The sequence below is a fragment of the Panthera leo genome, chromosome C2 (assembly GCF_018350215.1).
Source record: "Panthera leo isolate Ple1 chromosome C2, P.leo_Ple1_pat1.1, whole genome shotgun sequence".
NCBI classification, from domain to species: Eukaryota; Metazoa; Chordata; class Mammalia; order Carnivora; family Felidae; genus Panthera; species Panthera leo.
Window position 1 is genome coordinate 69,645,184 of NC_056687.1, and position 23,579 is coordinate 69,668,762.

Consider the following 23,579-nt stretch of genomic DNA (forward strand, 5'->3'; position numbering starts at 1 on the left):
GCTCACATATAGTGACAAACTCTCCCCTGTGGAATGAATGTGAAGATGTATCTCAAGAGAACTTTTTACCCACACAGGGAGCTCAATAAATTCATATCTACAAAGAATGTATCAATAAATACAAGGAATATCAGCAATGAAAGGCAAATTGGAAGATTATAATGAGATTATGAGAATAATATCAGAAGGCTAAATAACTTTAATAACTTATCAAATGTGCAAAAGATACCAAAAGGGCTTTTTGAAAACTATATTCAGAGTAAGGCTCACTGATCAGGGAAAGATGGCATAATATTAACTGATCAAAGAAGGGAAAGAAGAAAAAGGGTGGGGGGGGGGCAGGAAGAAAAATAGAACTACTGACCCCTTTATTTTTACCTCTGACTTTTCTAGCAGATTACATAGAATTCAAAATAGAGCAAAACATACATTAGAGGAACCATGAAGCCCAGGATAAGTGAGATATTTATCCATTCTAAATTTCCAGGCTTAAATGAATTACATTTCCTAAAGGCTTGATGGCCCATACACCTGACCCTACCATTCAAGAGCCTCTGCAATCTGACCCCCATTTTATCAGTCTATATAAGTTACTCTGTTTTGGTGGCAAGACTTGAGATTCAAACTGGCTTGAATTATGAAAGGGAAAAGATATTGTATGGCTGTATATGGAAATGAATATAGAAGCCATGGCTAGACCTCCCAGGAGTCCAAGAAAATCTGAATGACTCAGCCTTATGGGAAGAACAAGAAATGTGGCATAGTCTCACCTCTGGATGTGAACACTGGGCTGTCACCCTACACCAGGGGCCATCCTAGCAATCACACTGTCTTGTCATCTCATGACAGGGGGATCAGGAATACATTATCACCGCTACTGTGATTCAGCTTCTCTTTCCCTTCTCATGTCTGCTGTCTGTTTTCAGTTCTACTCTGCAACCACCTATCCAGTTTTCCATGCAGTCCAAATCCCCAGAAAAACAACTGGGGCCAGTTCACCACACAAGAAGTCAGTGGCTTCATACTGATGGGCCACCCCAGTGATACAAGTGTTTTGCCTCTGATATCATCAGCTGTGACCAAGCATTTGCCAGGTCACATGGTGCCACCATAGTCACTCGTATGTGAGAATTCATTTCAGACTACTCTAAGTAGGTGCATGGTTGCAGTCCAGTGTATGGGTCAAATTTTTCATCTAATTCTCCCCAGTATAAACCCTCAACTTTTGCTGGTCCAGCTTTACTTACCTCCAAACACAATATTACTCACTAATTCATTTATTCAAAATTTATGGTATGCCTACTATTTTCTAGACCCTGGAGATACAAATGAATCAGATGTAACACTTACCTTTGAGATGTGCACGGTCTAATGAAGGAGACACATAAGTGACTCAGACTGATATGTGCTGAAGTAGAGGTACACATATAGTGCTTTAGGGACAGGGGAAAGAGCATCCCCCATCAGCTGGTGGGGAAGAGGGCCACTGGATGGAAAGCAGGGATGAGTAGGTACCACCCATGGCAGCAGGAGGGACATGTGAGGTCGGCATGACTGGTGCTTAGGGGCCATGGAGATCCTGGAGGCAGTCACTAAGGTAGGTGAGACCACATGAGGAGGGTTTGTCTACACTGCCCATTTAACTGTCCATTTGCTCCCCCAGGTCCATACATACCTGGGACCCTCTTGGTCACAAGCCATTCTCTCTGTTGCATCTGAATCACAGTTTCCAGGTTTCAGGATGCCATTTCCTGTGATGGAGCTGCCTGTAGGGCTGCTGCCACCAGCTGGCCATGAAACTCCCATTTCATGATGACATCTTACTAAGAGAGTAAATAAATAAAAATAAATAAGTGCTTTCAAGAGTTTTACATAAAGATTTCTTGATTATAGCTGCAAAAAATTAATCTCTGTTTTAAATAAGTAGCAAACCTTATAACAATTGTTTTCAGAGGGGAAAAAAAACCCCTAAATGTAGTGAGGTAGAAGTCCTTAGGATACCAGGGATCTTTTCTTAACTGATTCCCAATGCTATTATTCTTTGCCTTATCATGGCTAAGGAGATGCTTCTCCTGTCCCCATACCCACCTTCTTTCCTTCACACCAAAGTTTTTTGGGGCCCTCGTTTCCCAGCCTGGGTACCAGCTCATTGTCCTGAGACAGGAGACGCTCAGACATGTGTGTTGCTGAAGAGCTGGATTCCACATCTTTCTGGCCTTGCTTGTCTTTCTGGCCAGGAGGAGTCCCTTTCTGGCATTTCTTGAGAGGGTTAGTCTGTTGTGGGAGATGAGCCTGGAAAAGTGAGGGAGGAGGGTGGAATAAAGAAAGGCTCTTCTGGAGCACCTGGGTGACTCAGTTGGTTAAGCATCCAAATTTGGCTCAGGTCATGATCTCATGGTTCGTCGATTCAGGCCCCACATAGGGCTCTGTGCTGAGAGCTCAGAACCTGGAGCCTGCTTCAGATTCTGTGTCTCCCTCTCTCTCTCTCTCTCTACCCCTCTTCTGCTCATGCTCTGTCTCTCTCTCTCTCAAAATAAACATTAAAAAAAAAGAAGAAGAAAAAAGGCTCTTCTGTCCGTTCTACTTTTGCTCCAGAAATTTTTTGCCTCAGTTATCTAGATTTTAGCATGATCTAAATCTTGGACCTACTCTCTTCCAATCCAAAAGATAATTTTACTTCTCAGAATATTATTCCAGTATTCTTTACTGTTTCGTAAAATTAATCAAGCTTCCCTGATTTTGGAGTTTCAAAACCCAACCTTAGGATAAAAGATAAGCAAGTGTTTACTTCTTTGAACATTTCTTCTGTTTCCGTATCTTACTGACATAGTCCTGTTTCCCCACGAGACCTTTCCTGCCCATGCCAGCCCACCTTCATTTTTTCCTGTTTTAAAATTCCTGCAGTGTTAACTCTACATACTTCTCATGTTGACGTTCAGTTACATAATGCCCCAAGTTATTTAACCACTCTACATGACTATCTTATCCCCTCTAGAGATATAGACTGTTTAGGGAAAATGAGTATCTTTTTCTCTGCTTTTGTTTACCCCCCGAGCCTGTCCCCACAGCCTTCCGCACAGTGGTTTGGTACAGTGGTATGGACAGAGTAGATGTTGAACAACCTCTTGCTAGAAATGAAATTAATCCAATACACATCAAAACTCTACCTTAGCCCTGTAGTAGATACTAGCTTCATTAACTCCATTCTCTCTCTCTCTCTCTCTCTCTCTCTCTCTCTCTCTCTCTCCCTCTCCCTCCCTCCCTCCCTCCCTCCCTCTCTCTCTCCCTCCCCCTCCCTCCCTCCCCCTCCTCCTCTCCCTCCCTCCCTCCCTCCCCCCACCTCCTCCTCCTCTCCCTCCTTCCTCCTTCTCTCAGACAAGATCCTGGTAGTGAAAGGGGCAGACTTCACTCTTAAATATGTTAATTGGATTTCTTTAGATCCTGGCCTATGTCAGCTTACCTGTTGACAAGCCCACTTGAGGCCAATACAGTGAAGGGAAGAGAACTAGGCACTTTGGTCCAGAGGCAAACAGGCTGTGTCACTCACAGGTGGTATGAATTTGAACAAGCCCTAAGCCTCTCTAAGCCTCAGCTTTTTTCATCTTGGCTCAAAAAGACCCCATACCACCTCCTTCCATCCACCTTTTAGAGATACTTTAAGACTCAAATGGATCTCAGATGTGCCTTTAACCTATTCTGTGAACTGATAAATATATTAATGTGTAAGATTCTTACAGTAGTCATGATGGCTAACATGTATTGCTTCCTGAGCTCTTAATATGAGCACTATGTTCCAGGCACTGTTCTGAGCATTCTACATTGTCATTTCATGAAATGTTCACAACAACCTATGATGTAGGATTATTATGATCCCTATTTTGCAGGTAAAGGAACTGAGGCACTGAGGATTTAACTAATTTATTCAAGATCTCCCAGCTAGTAAGTGAGAGCTGGGCTATAAACCCAGGCAGGCAGTGAGGTATCTGTGGCTGCTGTGAAGAAAAGAGGGATGGGACTGAAGGGCCATGAGAGTAAATGTAATCTAGTAATTTAAGACCATCTTTTGGGACAGCAAACAAAGGAGAAGGTGAAGCTTCTGATTCAACTGGCCGATAGCTTTGTGGAAAAAGGCCACATTCATGCCACAGAGATCAGGAAATGGGTGACCACAGTGGACAAGCATTACAGAGACTTCTCCTTGAGGATGGGAAAGTACCGGTACTCCCTGGAGAAAGCCCTCGGCGTCAACACAGAGGTAGGCATGGGGGTTGCTTAGCTGGGACATCCTCCCTTCTCTTCTTCTCCATGCCACTGATCTCATTACCATGGAAGGAAGTGGGCTGTCCAGAGCAATCTTTCTGAGCTATTGACCCCTAGAACACCTGCCTTGTGTGGTTTTTCTAGTGGAGGGGATGGATCTTGGTAAGGCATTGGCCTCCAGCCCCTCATGATTAGTACTATACAGCAAAATTGGCTGGCCAGGGGTGGGACCCATGGCTACAGAACAGTTTTTCTATGTGTACAGTTAACTGTTGCCTTTGACGATTAAACCCTTTACCTTGGCTTCATCAGTACCATCTTCCAACCAATTATGTTAATCAGCAAATGTTAGGGTCCCCAGTATGCACAATAGTGCTCTTTCAAGAATAAGGGATGCAGTTGTACAAAGGCTATTTGACATTTCAGCTGAAAAGAGATACTATTTGCCATGAATCAAGGAAAGACTGACTGTTAATCTCTTCTTTGTAATAGAGGTCAGTAACCTATGAATTAAGAGCTAAATATAGGCTGGCAATTTAATCCTAGGATTTCTAATTCTTAAGTCTTTAAATAGGCTCATGCTCTGAAGCAGAGCAGACTAGAGAGTGTACTAGTTAAACCGCTAAAATTGAGGGAAATAATAACATATCCCCCATGCTTTAAACTGTGAGATTTTTTTCTAAAGGCTCCCACCCTGTATACATACAAAACAGTGGTTGAAATAAGCAGGGATGGGCAGCTAGAAAATTTCGTAATTGTTCTATCATTTAGCTTTCTATTTACAAGGGAAGTTGTTCATTTAAATAAAAATATTGGCTTTTAACATGGATGGAACTGAAGAGTGTGATGCTAAGTGAAATAAGCCATACAGAGAAAGACAGATACCATATGTTTTCACTCTTATGTGGATGGATCCTGAGAAACTTAACAGAAACCCATGGGGGAGGGGAAGGAAAAAAAAAAAGAGGTTAGAGTGGGAGAGAGCCAAAGCATAAGAGACTGTTAAAGACTGAGAACAAACTGAGGGTTGATGGGGGGTGGGAGGGAGAGGAGGGTGGGTGATGGGTATTGAGGAGGGCACCTTTTGGGATGAGCACTGGGTGTTGTATGGAAACCAATTTGACAATAAATTTCATATATTGAAAAAAAAAAGAAAAAAAATATTGGCTTTTATTATTTTCCCTTGACAAATGAAAGTTTTCTTATATCTTTATGTATTTCGGTTCCACACTGTTTTAATGGTTAATAACCAATCTTAGACTAATGTATATGTGTGTGTGCATATAGATAGATTGATTGATTTAATAAGGACTGAAATCCTTGGGGAAATATGACACTAATTATTAAATATACTTATTGTTTTTCCTTGCTATGGATATTAGCCCTGACCATTTGACTTGAACATTTTAAATATTTCTTATTTGGAAAAAAATGTATATTCCTTAAAGAAGAGCACTCATAGGTGGCCATTTGAGGGATTCCCCATCTTCTGAACTTGCTCCATTATATCTTTCTCCCGTTTTGCCTTCTACCTCCTCCCCTAACTTTGGTGAGTTGCTCTCCCGAAGCATCTCTCAGATGACCTCTGCCATCTCTCTCTGTGTAGGACAATAAGGACTTGGAGCTGGACATCATCCCAGCAAGCCTTTCAGATCGTGAGGTCAAGCTACGGGATGCCAACCACGAAGTCAATGAAGAGAAGCGGAAGTCAGCCCGGAAGAAAGAGTATGTTTTGGAGAGCTTTCACCCAATTAGCAAGCTCCTCTTGTTTTTCTCTGCTACATGACCCTTTTGACAGCTTAATGTGTCCTCATGACCACCCACAGAAGGATGGAATGGACAGACATGATGCTTCTAGCCACACTTCACACAAATCAAGAATTATAGAGCATTGGATAGTGGAAACAAGGAACCATGCCCACCATATAAAACATTTCTTGATCACTCTGCTTTCTTTATATTGGTGCTGGGGAATTACACATACCCAGAGATCTTGCAAGGGCTTTATGGAAAACGTTTTGACAGATTCATTTTTGGGTAGTGCTGGAAAAAAATAGTGTGTCCTAAAATTAAGAAGCCCAATGTAGTTGATTTTATCAAAATAGAGTAGGACCACAAGTCCCTTGGAGCTGAAGAAACTGAAGCCAGTCTGCAAAGCCAGAGCTTGTGTTTTATCTGGGAAGTGTATTAGTTTGTTTGGGCTGCTGTAACAAAGTATGATGAATTAGGTAGTTTCAACAGCAGAAATATATTGTTTCACAGTTCTAGAGACCGGAAATCTGAGATCAAAGTGTTGGCAGAGTTGATTCCATCTGAGGGCTTGGAAGGAAGGATTTGTTCCAGGCCTTTCTCCTTACCTTCTGGATAGCTGGCTTCAGGTGCACATGGCATTCTCCCAAAATATACTTATATACATATTTCTCCCTTTAAAAAAAAATTTTTTTTTTTTAATGTTTATTTATTTTTGAGACAGAGGGAGACAGAGCATGAACGGGGGAGGGTCAGAGAGAGGGAGACACAGAATCTGAAACAGGCTCCAGGCTCTGAGCTGTCAGCACAGAGCCTGACGCGGGGCTCAAACTCACGGACCATGAGATCATGACCTGAGCTGAAGTCGGACGCTTAACCGACCGAGCCACCCAGGCGCCCCTATTTCTCCCTTTTTTAATGACACCAGTCACTTTGGAACAGGGCCCTACCCTTCTCCAGTATGACTCAGTCTTAACTATTTACATTTGTAATGGCTATTTCTAAATAAAGTTGCATTCTGAGGTACTAGGAGTTGGGACTTTAACATATGAATTTTGGGGGAACACAATTCAGCCTGTAACAAGGAGGGTAATAAAGAGATCATACTTGGCCAAATCTTCCTGCTGGACTCTCTCAGGGTCACCAAATAGCCAGAGGATGTTAAAGGGCAGGTGGAAAAGAGAACAAAATGAGATGGAGGGTAGTGGAGCTAAATTATGAGGAAAGACAGTCAAGACTGCAGGAAGCAGATGGAGAAAAAGGGAGAGGGTGGAAGAATACCAGAAACCAAGGCAGTAAAATCAAAGATAACTTTTCAAAGCATCTCAGATTATGTTCCTCCTGATTTTCCTTCTTTTCTTGTCTACCAAGTACCTGCAGTGTATAAGAAACTTTGCTCATGTGATCTTACTTAATCCTTTCAGCAACCCTGTGTGATCAGCTGTTTATAAGTAGGGAGTCTGAGGTTTAGAGAAGCAAGTCCTACCTCTAGTAAATGACAAAATCATAACTCAGCTTCTATTTGTCTGACTTTAAAGCTCATGCCCTTTCCACTCTACCAATAGAATAAGAATATTAAGAGAGTGGCTACTTAACTCCTGCAAAAGGAAATTTTTTTTTAATTGATACTTTAATATTAATAGAAAGACCACTGCTAGAACAGTGTATTGCTGTAAGGAAAATCCCACAAAGGTAAAGGTCCAGGAAAAGATGCTGCTCATTTTCATATTTCTTGTGAAATTCCCCACAGGGGACACTTTAGGGATAGTCATTCTCAAAACTTTCATGTGATGGAGCACCTTCAAATTGGGGCTTTCGTTATGAACTACCATGAAAAACTGACATAGAAAGCCTATAAGATAAATGTGTAAGCATATACTTTGGCAAATTAGACATTACCGCATATCACATGTCAGCTAGGAAGCACCATTTTTTACTAAACATCTGTAAAAGAAAGAAAATGAAGTAGGTATACTTCAGTGAAGCCACGCATCATAAGTTTAATAACTGCCAGAGAGCATTGTGTTGTTTTGGGGCCCAAGTGGAAGGGAGCTCTCTCCTTACAGATGTGAAGCACAAGCTTTGCTTTACGGGAGACCGAAGAGCAGTCACAACATTGTTAACTTGTGCTGTGCCTGGATTTGCTTGCTCAGCTTCACTCACACCAGTCTGTGCTGTAAACAAGCCCCGTTAGAAATAGCATCAATGTGTACAGGATAATCTAGGCCAGAGGTCAGCAAACTATGGCCTACGAGCCAAATCTGACCCCTCGTCTGTTTCGCATAGTCTGTAAGCATAAAGTTATTTTTTAAATATTTTTAAGTGGTTGAAAAAATATCAAAAGAAAAATATTTTATGATGTGAAAATTGGATAAAATTCTTTTTGTATCCATAAATAAAGTTTTATTGGAACACAACCACACTTTTTCTTTTCATATTGTCTGTGGCTCCTTTCACATTACAACAGCAAAGTTGCCCACAAATATTGACTATCAGGCTCTTTACAGAAAAAGTGTGCTACCCACTCCTCCCCCCCCAGTCTCAGTGGCAGCGTCTTGGGCATCTGTGCCTGGCTTTTAAACCTGGTTTGACTTCTAGTACTGCTACCATTTTGGTAAAAGTCAACAGTTCTATTGAACAGGAAACAGAAATCCTCATTCCGGGAGCTGTGAGACTTCCATGCAGGAAGCTGAGAGTGGAGCTGTCTAGCTGGTGAGAATGAGTATGAGTGTTGCTGTGTGTTTGTGCATACATGTGAGCACACACGTGTAATGGAGGACACACGCGTGTCAGCAAAGCATCACAGAGTAGCGAGACTGAGGCAGGAAAGGGAGAGAATATGGAACTAGCTGAACACAAACATGCTGGAGGGATAGAGAACCAATGATAATACTCAGAGGCAAGGAATTTTGGAGAAAGGAAGAGACATGTTGGTAAAGCAGAAAAATGGGGTCATTCAGGAATGTCATAAATGCTGGGGTGGGGAAGGGAAGTTTGAAGGAAGGGAGGTATTCTGTCCCGAACCAACTAAAAGCCCATTTGTTTTCTTCTAGATTCATTATGGCTGAATTACTGCAGACAGAGAAGGCGTATGTAAGGGACTTACATGAGTGCTTAGAGGTAAGTCTTGCAGTAATCGGTTCACAGCTGTATTGGAAAAATGACAGCCTTGCCAGCATCAAGTCCTTGAGAGGAGCTCAGTGCTCCTTGTCTTCTCCCGGAGCTTAACACATAAAAGCCAACAAAGGAAATCTTTCTCCCAGAGTCAGTAGTAATTGCAGGGGATTTTAAAATGCTTTTGAAAAGAAACTCTTCTCAGATTGGAGCTAGCCCCAGCTAGCATAGACAAGACTTGAATTCAAAATAAAAACCATGACATAGTCAGTGAACTTAAGTTGAGTCTGCAATTTACACCTTCCCCCAGACACACTCAAACACACACACACGTTTAATAAGAGGAATGTGGAGTTTGTACTTTGCTAGAGTCCAGAATGTGAGTTTCCCTAGCAACAGTTGAAGGTAATGGAACATTTGGGTTTTCTTTCTTCCTGTTCTGTTTATTTACCATCTCACTTTTTACACTCCATATGCAAGCCCAGTCTGAGTCTTAGCCCTCCCGTGTGAAGACCTGTTTATTTTGTCTGCATTTTGTAGTACTTGCCAGTGATGAAGATGTTGCTATCTTACAGACCTACCTGTGGGAAATGACCAGTGGCGTGGAGGAGATCCCCCCTGGGATCCTTAATAAAGAGCATATCATCTTTGGCAACATCCAGGAGATCTACGATTTTCATAACAAGTAGGTTGGTGGAGGGTTTCCCCAGAGCATACTTAGGGCCATAAATACTCATCATCAGGGCCTCTCAGTGAGTGGATCAAAGCTGATTGGCAAATGTTGCCTGGTAATATTACCTGTTACTGCCTGGTGATATTACCTGTTAAATTTTCTTTTCTTTTTTTTCATGTTTGTTTATTTTTGAGAGAGAGCATGAGTGGGGGAGGGGCACCGAGAGGGGGACACAGGATCCAAAGTAGGCTTTGCGCCAACTGCAGAGAGCCAGATGCTGGGGCTCGAACTCACGAACCATGAGATTGTGACCTGAGCCGAAGTCAGACGCTCAACTGACTGAGCCACCTATGCGCCCCTACCTGTTAAGTTTTCTAAGTCAGTTGCTGTCAGACTTTTTTCTCACTCACCCCTATTTTTCCACAATTGTCCAAAATTGCTCATGGAGAGTGAAGTCAAGAATTCGGCAATGTCTCTCCCCAGTTCTCCTTAGGGCAGCATCTTCATATCCAATCAGAATGATAACCAGGCTTTGAGGAACTGAAAGTAGCTTCCCCTCAGCAAAATTGTGGGGAATTCTGACACTAGAATTCATCTAAGGCTAATTATTCTACCTTGTGGGCCATACGTATCAAATTCCATTGAAGTTTTTTTTCAACTTAAATTCCCCCTCTATCCCCAACTACCTGATAATCCCCACCTTCAACCAAAACAAAAACATATGTAAATAAATATATAGATAATCAGAATACCTAATGGAACACATTTTTTGACAGCTTATAGGGAATATCAGTCAACCCTCTATGTTTTGTTAAAATAGAACCATAGGGCCCTAAAGCCTCATAGTTCATTTTGTCCAACTCCCAATTTAGGTATCTTCTCTACAGCATACTAAACACGGTATATTGTTAACTGAGTCAGCAAGAACATTGGTTGGTTAATTACATAGCCAACAAATGGAAATAACTCAGTTTCCAAAATATGACAAAGAAAGGGAATCTCAAGACGCAAGAATAGTGTTGGTATAAAGTCCTAATGCTCTCTTGGAACTCTGTTGCAGAAAGGGGCTAAAGGTAGAGGTTGAATGTTGTAGGATACAATTCAGGAGAAAGTCCTATGGTCAGGCTCATCAAGGCATTTACCAAGTTAAGTAGTCATGCTGGAGATAAAACTACCAGCCCCAAGAGTTCCTGATGAGACCCTATGAACAGGTGAGGCAAGACCGTAGAACAGTACTATCCAATAAAGCTTTCTTCAATGTTTCTGGAAATGTTCTGTGTCCTTGCTGTTTAATACTATAGCCACCAGACTTGCATGGAAGTTGAACACTTGAAGTGTGATCTGTGCTACTGAGAACAGAGTTTTTCATTTTATTCAATTTAACAAATTTAGATGGCAAGTGGCTATCCCACTGGATAGCCCAGCTCTAGAAAATAAGACCTCAGGATGGCCCTTTGCTAGGAATAACTAAGAGCAAGCAAGAGTTGGATATAAAATGATCCAGAGCTCTAAAAGGTCTGAATAGGATGTGGAGAACCACTCTTCTCTTATCAACTCCTGATGATTAATACCCTGTTATGTCATCAAATGGCATCAGTTTTAAAAGAACAGAAAATGTGTAGTTCCCATGACATGATAACCTTGTCAGACTATGAAACCAGTAAGCTCTAAGGGAAAACTTTCTGGAGTACTTAATAGAAGTTCCCAGTCTTTACCTTCCTTCCTTCCTTCCTTTCTTTCTTTTCTTTTTTATCACAAATTTCAGCACTTTCCATTTGGTTTGTCTGGAAGTCTCCAGACATAGAAATATTCTTCCTCCTGTCTCTTTAATAAGATCCCAGTAAAGCCATTCTTGACCACTGATCCCCAGTTCTGTCCTCTGAGTCCTGCTCAGCATTATCCCACCTCCCTCAGGATATCTGAGAAGACATTGGACTGGTAAGCAGTAAGGCGTATTACTTCCACTTTTTTGATTTATGATCTCTGGAATTTAGTCAACAAGTCTCACTTTCCCCATTTTCTTATCAAACCGATTAGATATAGAAGTCTAGAGATCACAACATGCACTTCCTGTGAGCCCTGCTTTTGCCAAATCAATGTATAAGGGAAAAGAATATTCATTTCAAAGTAACAAAGTATCTACCTCTTACTCTTGTTTTGTGATATCACTCTAGTAAGCCATAGTAAGCAGTTTGGTAATTTTTAAGTAGCTGAAACAGCTACTAGTTACAAAATATAGTTCTAGGGGCGCCTGGGTGGCTCAGTCGGTTGAGTGACTGACTTTGGCTCAGGTCATGATCTCACGGTTTGTGAGGTCGAGCCCCGCGTCGGGCTCTGTGCTGCCAGCTCAGAGCCTGGAGCCTGCTTCTGATTCTGTGTCTCCCTCTCTCTCTGACCCTCCCCCACTCATGCTCTCTCTCTGCCTCAGAAATAAATAAACATTAAAAAAACAAAAACAAAAACAAAAACAAAATATAGTTCTAAGAAACCCTCAAGTTAAACCACATGGAATACTACATTCTGTAGAGGCATAAATTTAATTATCAAGAACACAGCTATTCAGCAAATGTTACCTATTTATAATGTTATTAAGAAACAAGAAGAAAATAAAAACCAACCTCTGAGCAACCAAAAGAGATATCACAAAGATACAGCTCTTATCTTTTCATAGTAGCACCTTTCTATCTGTCCCAACAACCACTTTACCCTTTGTTAGATTATTTAACAATCTTGTTAGATGGTTAGGTCATTTCCAAGACCATAGCAACTTAGAAGCAGTAAATAAGACTCGAGAACTTGAGCAAGTAATTTGATATTACTAGCATAAAGTAAAAGAAGATAGATAAACTGCAAAAAAAAAAAAAAAAAGGAAAAAGAACCCCTGAAATCATGGTGGACAAGGTCTACTCAGTATTGATTCTCTATCCCAATACAGAGCCCAGCACAGCCACTGTATTATATAGTATAGCATAATAACTGATATTAGTACTAATGCTGAATCATTAGTATATTCTACATTAAAAAGAAAAGAATTCTGCATATAGTAAGCTCTCCACCTGAAAAAAATTAATGTTTTAAATTATTCACACTTTAGGGAACATCCAAGAAAATCAAGCTGTGTATTAATTCTCTGCAGGATCTGGAGGCTAAGGCTTTTCTCATATTGTGTGCTTTCTCTTTATGCCATACATATGTTGATAAATTGAAAAAAGCATAACACCTCTAAAATCTCTAATAAATAAGAGAGAAAATGGCAATTAAGGCAACTTTGAAAATGCAGGAAATGTGAACTCCGTAAAAGACCATGTCTTTTACTGCATACCCTGGCACACAGTACACTTTAAGTAAATATTTGTTGGATGGATGGATGGATGGATGGATGGGCTCACAGACTAAAAATAGAATTACAGTTTGCAGACTAATGGCTAATGCCACTTAAGTCATAATTCAGTCTTTTGTTTGTGAAAGTCTCAAGATAGGGAAAACCATTAGGTATGTTTTTTTTTCCTCATCACTACCAGAATCTTAACAATTATAGCCTTAATAGCACAATGATTGAATATCTGAATGAAGGAGTTTCCTGGAGGCTTCTTTTTTTAATTTTTAGTTTTTTTATTTGTGTGTAGTTGACACATTAGTTTCAGGTGCACAACATGGTGACTTGATGAGTTTGTGTATTATGCTGTGCTCCCCACAAGCATAGCTACCATCTGTCACCATACAACATGATTACAAGGTCATCAACTGTATTTCCTATGCTGTGCCTTTCATTCCTGTGACATAATCATTCCACAACTGGAGGCCTGTATCTCCCACTTCCTTTCACCCATTTTGCCCATCTTCCCCATGCCCCTCTGTCTGGCAGCCATCAGTTTGTTCTCTATATTTATAGGTTGATTTTGCTTTTTGTTTGTTTAGTCATTTGGGTTTTTTAAGACTCCACATATGAGTAAAACCATATGGCATTTGGCTTTCTCAGTCTGACTTATTTCATTTAGCATAATACCCTCTAGGTCCATCCATGTTGTTGCACCTGGCAAGTTCTCATCCTTTTTACGGCTGTGTAATATTTCAGTGTGTGTGTGTGTGTGTGTGTGTGTGTGTGTGTGTGTGTGTGTGTTTACACCACATCTTCCTTATCCATTCATCTGTTGATGGGTTCTTAGGTCATTTCCTTATCTTGGCTATTGTAAGTAATGCTACAATAAACATAGAGTGCATGTATATTTTCAAATTAGTGTTTTTGTTTCCTTTAGGTAAAAATGTAGTAGAATTATTGGATCATGTGGTATTTCTATTTTCAATTTTTTGAGGAGCTTCCATACAGGTTTCCATATTGACTGCACCAATTTACATTCCCACCAACAGTGCATAAGGGTCCCTTTTTCTCCACATCCTCTGCAGTGCTTGTTATCTCTTGTCTTTTTATTTTAGCCATTTTGAGAAGAGTAAGGTGGTATCTCAGTGTGTGGTTTTGATTTGCATTTCCCTGATGATCAGTGATGTTGATCACATTTTCATGTTGTGTGTTAGCCATCTGTATGTCTTCTTTGGAAAATGTCTATTCGGGTCCTCTGTTTATTTTTTTTTTTTTTGTATTGTTTGGGGGCTTTTTGGTGTTGAGTTGTAAATTCTTCATATATTTTGGATACTAACTTCCTGGGAGCTTCTTAATGGGAGGACCATAGAATGGTCCGAACACCTGTTTGCTTTTCAGGAATACTTATGAAATAGTTACTTTTTAACCTGAAAATACCCAAAGGTTCTTTTTAACCCTAGTTGTTTGCATCTTTACAAAGTTACGGTTAAGTGCCACTAACAAACGCATTCCTCCCATTACTAGTGCACAGTTTAGGTTATCTGCCTATGCTCCAGAGAGTGAGGGAAGGAAGGAGGGAGGGAGAAAAGAATATTGGGAAGTGGAGAGATTGAGCTCCTGAATGAGGTAGCTCATACTACCTGAATGACACAGTTAGCTGAGCCAGTAGGAAATTATTACCTAGACCAAGGGTGATGTGAAGAATATGTTAAATTTCTCAGCTTGTTAGTATTGATCTTTTAAATGGTGTCACTTTGAAAAATGACAACCAAGATTAGTGTGTGTATGTGTGTGTTATCATTCTCAAGGACCTTTGTCTATATAAATATTGAACAGAGAAATTCTCAAGCACCAAAATTTCTGTGAAGAAGAACAATTCAATGTAAGTAATGGTTTTACAGAAACTGGAGGTATAAGTGGAATGATACTTAGTTTTTACCCTCTGTTCTCCCCATTTTCATACTATACCTCCTTTTTATAAAATCATAAAGATAATGAAACTTATATACACAAGAACTAAGTCCATTTCTATTATATTTTGCTAAGCATTGCAGGAGCACTCAGGTAAGATAGTATATTCCATAAATAGAGCCCCCAAACAGTAATGGTTTTTTTAAGTTTATTTGTTTATTCTGAGAGAGAGAAAGAGAGAGAACATGAGCAGGGGAGGGGAAGAGAGAGAAAGGGAGAAAAAGAATCCCAAGCAGGTTCCGCACTATTAGTCGTCATCCTGGCATGGGGCTTGAACTTATGAACTGTGAGATCATGAGCTGAGCTGAAACCAAGAGTCCGGCACTTAATTGACTGAGCCACCCAGGCGCCCCCCAAGTAATGGTTGTTTTTTTTTAACCAACTTGCAATTTGTAATTCAAAAAAAATATTTATTTTCAATTTGCCTTTATTAGATTCTCAGCTAAGTAAGGACAACGGTTTAAAATGCTTATCACCTTCAGTTAAATCTGAACTTTACTTTTTTGCTTTCCAGTTATTTTTATGTTATTTGTATGTGAGTCTGAGTAATAACATTTAAAAAAATTTTTTTAATGTTTATTTATTTTTGAGAGAGAGAGAGAGAGAGAGAGAGAGAGAGAGAGAGAGAGACAGAGTGCGAATAGGGGAGGGGCAGAGAGAGAGGGAGACACAGAATACAAAATAGGCTCCAGGCTCTGAGCTGTCAGTACAGAGCCCTATGTGGGGCTGGAACTCACAAATGGCGAGATCATGACCTGAGCTGAAGTCGGACATTTAATCTACTGAGCCACCCACACGCCCCAGAGTAATAACATTTTTATAAAATCTCTGCTGTCAGGGCTCTGACGGTCTTCCTCACCATCAAGTACAACTATCTCCATTTACAGATAAGGACACTGAGACCCAGAAAGGAGCCAGTGACTTACCCAGTGTGGGACACCCTCTCCCCCTTTAAAGATCAGGCATAGATCCCAGGGGTTTGGTTTCCCAAGTCAGTGCTCTCTCCCCTTCCCCCACTCCATAGACCACCAACTGGGACTGCAAAAGCTGGTTGATTTGATTCATATCTAACCAGCTTCTATGTGGATCCCCACATTTGAGGAACACTTCAACTCCGTTCTTCCACAGGTATGTCACCAAGGTCCCACAGTCTTACAATAATTACCTGAAATATGTAATTTTTCAGCAAGGGTTGGAAAGGCAAGTGGAAGACTGACAACCAGAGCCACATATCCCTCTGGTATACTTCTTCCCTGCTGGCTTGGCTGGAAGCTTAGATTTGGCCCTGGCCTCTACCCAATGCAGTCCCAGCCTACTGTTTCTGGGCTCGAGGCTGAGGGAGAAGGACCTGAGCTATGTGCGGCTAAGTTGGGAACACTGGCCGGGCCAAAGTCAGCCCACCAGGGTACCAGGTGGCCAAGGTCAGCCAGCAGCAGAGGATGGTGTGCAGCAGTGGGGGAGGAGCTGGGGGAAGTGATGGGAAATAGCAGTGAACCAGTGGCCCAGCCCACAGTTCCATTATCTTCCCAGAGTTCCTGCTTGGGCCAGCCCTGTGCTAGTTGGAGCTAGAACCCAGTGATGAATCAAACGCAGGCTCTGCTCCCTGAGTTCTGGGAATTATTTAGGTCCTTGTGATCAGGGTGGAGGGAAGCACAAATGCAGTTAAAAGGAGCAAAGAAAATAGCTTCCGTTGGAAAAATAGGAAAGGTTTCACAGAGGGGAGGGCATTTGAGATTGGATTTAAGTAGCTGGTAGTATTTCTACAACCAGGGATGGCTCCCTTAATGATGGAGAAAGTTTGAAAAAAGGCCTGCCAAGGGAGGAGAGTGGTGACGTCTAGCAAGGAGGCTGAGAGAGGCAACAGGGAGAAGTTTGTGTGTCAGTCTCAACCCTGGGGGAGGGGTGGGGCAAGGTCCCGGTGTCAGGCTCCCAGTTCCACTGTGTCTTGTGCTGTAAGATTGAGGTGGAGGAAGGGAGAGGTGGAAGAGGGAAGTAGTTCCGGGCAGAACTGACGTTGGCCAGGGTTGGGGGGCACAAAGCAAGGTGGTGGATAGAGAGGGATTAAATACCTAGATAGAGGAGAGGCTAGAGAGAGCAGTAAAGTGGGTGGGTAACAAGGGGAAGAAGAGGGAAAGGAGGGAGAGAGGGGAGGGAAGCAGTAGTCAGGGAGGTTAGAGAGGGGAGACAGAAGGGAAGTTATGGGGGCGTGGGGGGAGGAGAGATGGAGACCTAGGTAGATAGAGACCTAGACCTCCCTAGGGCTACAATTCTATTTTGGAAGGGAACATCAGCAAGGTGTTTATCAAACATGTTTGATCACGAACCAAAGAAAAAGTTTATAACATTGTGTCCTGATATGCACATTCTTATACGTAATAGGGAAACTAAATTTGTCAAAATAACACCCTATGTCTGATGCATTCTGATATTTGGGGTTAGGTTCTATTTCACTTTCTCCTTCTCCTTATTTAATGCTGGTTTCCACCCACTAAACCTGCAACGCCGTGGGTCCATCTGCAGCTACAAGGCGAGGAGCTGGCTCCACCCAGTGGTGAGAGAGAGGATGTGCAGCCTACAGCAGTGTCCGCTGGGCCAGCAGGCCGCTTCCTGCTTTACCTCTCCTATCCCTTCCCGACACACACACACCCTTGCTTAAAATATGCCTATTCTATGCCTTCTATGCTGCATCTCCCCTCCTAGTGCCCTTGGTATTAGTTTTATCTCATTTATAGAAATCACAGAATTACAAAATATAAAAGTTTGGGAAAAACCTTTAAAGACAATCTAGTTCTGTTCTCTTCCCTTGTTTTATGGAAACTGGAGCTTACAAAGGTCTGTGACCTGCCCAAGCCTATTGGTAGCAGAGCGAAGATTTCAGGTCTGAATAACTCCCTATTAAATCACACTGTCATTTTCTTAACATTCAAATGTCAGAGAAAAAGGAAGGGGAAGGCCTGCTGTGGTTTTTCTTGGGCCCTAAACCCATACCCTAAGGCATAGCTAACTGCAAGCCCTACACAAGCCATCAGGAGAGCCCATAGAAATTCACCTGTGGTTTTGTTGTTGGGGTTTGTTTTCTCAGTGAGCTGTGGGCATTGGTGTTGGTTGTGGATATTGGGGCACACCCAAAGCAAGACAAAGTGTAGCCATTTATGTGGATGTGTCAAAGTCATGTTAATTTTAGTTGTGCACACTAACTATTGAGCTTCTGTACCTAGTTGCCGAACAGCACATTAATGGGTATGAATGACATTAAATGTGAGATTTTTTATGCTTATTTTAACATTAAAATAAGCTATAGGTCTATGCAAATGCTTTTTGGCTCATCTGATCACACAAGTTAAACAAGATTAGAAAGCATTAGTGAAACATATTCAACAGGTAGCAGTGCAGCAAGGTAAATTCTTCTTGAGGTTGGAGCCTGAGGGCAGAAATGTGCTGAGGAGAAGCCCAGCCCTGGACACCTCTCCCCTTCATCTCTAATCTAGGCTGAAATTCCTGGTGTGTAATCAAGGGACAGAGAGGGGTGACTCACATGGCTCAGCCCAGGTGATCAGACTTGACTGAAACACCCCCCTGAATAATGCCACACCTTCCCTGGACTGCACACGACTCCTCATTGGTTTAATAGCTGTCCCAGTATGCTAATCAGCTGTCCTAGCCCCTGCAATCCGGAGCCTCTGAATCTGTCTGGCCACTGATGGATTCTTTAGAAATGATGTCTAGCTCCACTTATACGAAAACAGTAACCAGCCTGGCTTTGATAAGGAGGCAACATCCTCGACTTCCTGCAAAGAAGTGAACCTAAGAGCTTTCTCCGTACCCTACCTCCAGCTTTATTTATATATATATCCTCCTCATTGTTCTTCTCCTCCTTGCCATGGCCTCTACCTTCATTCCCCTTCTCACTACCTCTATCATTCTAACAAGTGCACATGCGTGAGAGTCATTCATACACACACACGTATGTACACACATCATCATCATCAAATATATAACCCTTTAAATGCAGACCGCCCCCTTGATGTAAAGGTCTGTCTGCTGGACCACACTGACGGATGCACTTCTCTAGAATCAGTGAGACCATTGAACAAATTTACCTTTGGAGAAAATAACAAAATCAAAATGACTCAATGTACATTTGGAATGGTGCTGTTTCCACAGTACTTCATCACAGACCATCTAAAAGTTTTTCCATCAATAATCGCTAGAGGTTTCATTTCCCAAGATTCCGTACAAAGCCAGAGGGAAGCATTTTCCTCAGAAAGTGTACGATATATAGCATCATGGTAATTTAATAGAGTAATGACTTTGTTTAGATTGTGACATTTCTTTAAAAGTTGTATTCATTTCAGAAAGAACCCCAGACATTCACACAAACACTTAAACTACTTGCTTTGTTTGTTCCCTCATGATCTACTATGTATAATTATTGAAATGGTGAGGACAAATGTGGCTATAGAAGAGCTGAGGTGGAATATTCTATCATTTGTGAAGAGTGTTGTGACCTCTTATGGTTTAATTTAAACTCATCATGTCCACTTGAAGCAGACAGAATGATATTGATCAGAGTTACATAATCTATCATCTTCATAAGCTTTAAATTAAAAAGCAAAATAAAGTTTAATATTGCCAGTTGCCTTCAACAATCACATTAAGATGGTAGTCAATGTCTTACTCAAAGTTATGAATTGATATGCCCAGCACAAAGTAGTTTTTCTAATTCTTAGATTTTTTAATTAAAAAATTAAGTCATACGGAGTCAATATAGAATCTGCCAACTGGAATCTGGGGTAGCTGCCATCAAATGCTGGTCTATGGAGTGGAATTACCCAGGGAGCTTTTCTGAATAATACAGCAGCTCAGATCCTGACCCCAAAGGGTGGTGCACAGCCAGGTACAGGGGCCATTAACTAGGGGTTTCCAGGAGTGTTCCTTGAGACAAGGTCTGATACTGCCCCCAAAAGAGTTCCACTTGCAAAGAAGTTTGGGAAGCACTGCACACTGTTTACTTCAGAGACTTATAATGTACCTCATCATTTTATAGGATTTTGGAAGCCCTCCAGTAAAGAAACCAGCTTAGCAATATTTCCCAAACTTAAATGATATGTGACCTTGGAATCCAATTTTTATAACACCCAATCACGATTTTCCCAGGATATTTTCCTTTTTTTTTGTTTTTTTTTTTGTTTTTTTTAACATTTATTTTATTTTTGAGACAGGAGAGACAGAGCATGAACAGGGGAGGGTCAGAGAGAGGGAGACACAGAATCTGAAACAGGCTCCAGGCTCCGAGCTGTCAGCACAGAGCCTGACGCGGGGCTCGAACTCACGGACCGTGAGATCATGACCTGAGCCGAAGTCGGCCACTTAACCGACTGAGCCACCCAGGCGCCCCTCCCAAGATATTTTCTAGGGAAAGGTAATCTAGTATCAATTTTCCAACACAGTCTCCCCTAGGGGAGAGTTCCCTAGGAATGAGTCTCCAGGAATGGGGAAGAGTGTGCAAATGTACGTTTATCAGATGATGACTTTATTAAGATTAGGAAGCACTGGTCCTAAAAAACTAGTAGTTATTTAATGTCTACTGTATGCTAGGCCCTGGGTTGGTCTCTTTACCTACATGGATTTATTAAATCCTCACAACAACCCCACGAGGTTGTGGTTCAAAGATGCAAAAAATGAGGCGTCGGAAGACACTCCCCCACACACAACTGTGAGTAAGTGTGAACTCTGGCTCTTTAACTTGTGCTTGGCTCTGGGAGGAAAGGAAAGTGAGAGACAGGATCAGTAGATGGGTGGGCTAGTGGCCGTTGCTGCTAAAGACTTCATTTTCCAGAAAGGCATTAATTATACAAATAGTATTCTAGGCATGTAATTCATTTTACAGGGCTTTCATTTCTTCAGAATTTTCAAACTGAGCATTCTCTCATAGGTTTTTGATAGCTGCTATCACAAAAAGTCATGGGATTGCTCAATTGAGAGTATCAGGATTTTAAAGAAAATTCCTAGCACTGTCTTTAGCATCTAGATCAAGGATCAGTTCTGTTGGTATAATTACCACTGTTTGCTTAAATTTAACCTTAAGTGACCAGGTCACTGACCTTGGGTCAAAAGTCAAGGAAAGAAGGAAAGTCTCCCTGAGTTGTATCCTGTGTGGAATGTCATCATCTGGCTGTTTTGTTTATTTGATCACCCTAACGTAGAAGGGCCTAAATACCGTGGGAGTCAGAGCTTAGGGGACTGGAGTGACATCCCAAGAGTGGGGAGGAAGAGGTTTTCCACAAGCTGAGAGAGTTTATCCCAATTGCCAGGGACCTTTGGATTACCCATTTTTTCCCTCTTTCTCTTCTTCCAGGACCTCTCTCCTTTTGGGTCCTTCTTTCTTTAAAGTAACTCATTTTCTTTTACCAGTCCTTATCCTAGAACAGCCCATCAGATTTCCTCCCTCGTCACCAAGCCATTCCAGTCCACACCCCAGGCCCTGTTCAGTCCATCATGGGACAGAGCTGACATTCTAATCATTGTCTTCACTGAGATTTATAGTGAAGATTTATATGAGAAATGTCCACGTAAAGAATAACTCAACACCTTCTGAAAGAGTGCTTATGAAGATGTTGTACATTATATTATTTAGTGTTCCTCACAGAGAAGGACCACATGATAAATGTCTTTTATTTATTTTTTATGAAATTTATTGTCCAATTGGTTTCCATACAACACCCAGTGTTCATCCCAACTGGTGCCCTCCTCAGTGTCTTTTAGAATTCAGTGATGACATGATATGATGGGGAGCCAGACTGCTTCTCTTGCAGCAAAAAAGAATGTTTCCTTTTTGGCCTGGAAAGACGTTTGAGCCTCAATTACAGCATTATATAATATTTTTTCCTACTTATGTTTTAGAAGTCATATTAAATACATGTATGTCACCTACAGTTCTTCTAAAAGTATCACTTGAGGCACCTGGGTGGTTCAGTTGGTTAAGCATCTGACTCTTGATTTCCACTCAGGTCATGATCTCACGGTTCATGAGTTCGAGCCCCACATCAAGCTTCGTACTAGCAGTGCAGAGCCTGCTTGAGATTCTCTGTCTCCCTCTCTCTCTGCCCCTCCCCTGCTCACTCTCTCTCTCTCAAAATAAATAAATAAACATTAAAAACCATGTCAGTAATGATGCTTTATTGATTTTTGAGCACTCCATATTTGTATTTTGAAGGCCCAAATTGCATTATAATTACTTCTGTTCCATGAGTCAAATCAGGATGCTCTAAAATTCACATTAGGGGAGGATGATTATCTTCAAATGGGTATTGCTAAGAGTCCCCCAAAATTTTTAAGTGACTTTTCTTTATTATTACAGCAATGCTCATTTATTATAGAAAAACTTGCATTGCAGGTGGACAAAAAAATTATATGTGATCCCACCAATCATTATTAGCATTTTGGCCTTCCAAATATGACTAAAACTAAAAACAACATCTTTTTATGTTGTTGAAGGGGAAACACAAGTAGCAGATACTGCCAGAATGCTTGGGCAATAGGAGCCAGAGTAGGTCAAATCAATACAATTTATTTTTTCCAATGCTGGAAGTAAGTAGTGGAATGATTCAGAACTGCTTTATATCTTTTAATTTAATTTTGAATTAATTTTAAAATTCAAAATTAAATTAAAAAATATAGATTGGGATTTCCAACTCACCACTATCTTTACCCTATTCCTTTAGCTGGTTTCCTATGGTAATGATCTTTTTTTGATTTTTAAATTTATTTTATTTAAATTTTAGTTAACATACAGTGCAACATTAGTTCCATACAACACCCAGTGCTCATCACAACTAGTGCCCCCCCTTAGTACCCATCACCCATCTAGCCGATCTCCCACCCACCTCCCCTCCAGCAACCTTAGTTTGTTAAGAGTCTTTTGTGGTTTGTTTCCCTCTCTTCTCTTCCCCCCTACTTACCATATGTTCATCTGTTTGTTTCTTAAGTTCCACATATGAGTGAAAGCATACGGTATTTATCTTTCTCTGATTGACTTATTTTGCTTAGCATAGTACATTCAGGCTCCATCCACATCATTGCAAATGGCAAGATTTAATTCTTTTTGATGGCTGAGTAATATTTCATTGTATGTATATGTGTATGTATGTGTATATATACATGTGTATATGTATATATGTGTATATGTGTATGTGTGTGTATGTGTGTGTGTATATATATATGTGTGTATGTGTGTGCATGTGTGTATATATACATTATATATATACAACGTATATTGTATTGCTGATAATGCTGCTATAAACATTGAGTTGCATGTACCACTTCGAATCTGTATTTTTGTATTTTTTGGATAAATACCTAATAGTGCTATTGCTAGATTGTAGGGTAGTTCTATTTTTAGTTTCTTGAGGAACCTCCATACTATTCTCCAGACCAGCTGCACCAATTTGCATTCCAACCAGCAGTGCAAGAGGGTTCCCCTTTCTCCACATC

General features: G+C 41.1%; 1 protein-coding gene across 7 annotated transcripts in view; it reads left to right on the top strand.

The window, feature by feature from the left end:
* Positions 1–23,579, top strand: part of KALRN (kalirin RhoGEF kinase) — a 598,446-nt gene that overhangs the window by 344,695 nt on the left and 230,172 nt on the right. For all 7 annotated transcript variants that reach the window (XM_042954425.1, XM_042954412.1, XM_042954414.1 and 4 more), the window contains 4 exons: positions 4,073–4,255; positions 5,867–5,985; positions 9,063–9,129; positions 9,699–9,808. In XM_042954425.1, coding sequence (XP_042810359.1) covers positions 4,073–4,255; positions 5,867–5,985; positions 9,063–9,129; positions 9,699–9,808 — 479 coding nt within the window. The remainder of the gene's footprint in view (positions 1–4,072; positions 4,256–5,866; positions 5,986–9,062; positions 9,130–9,698; positions 9,809–23,579) is intronic.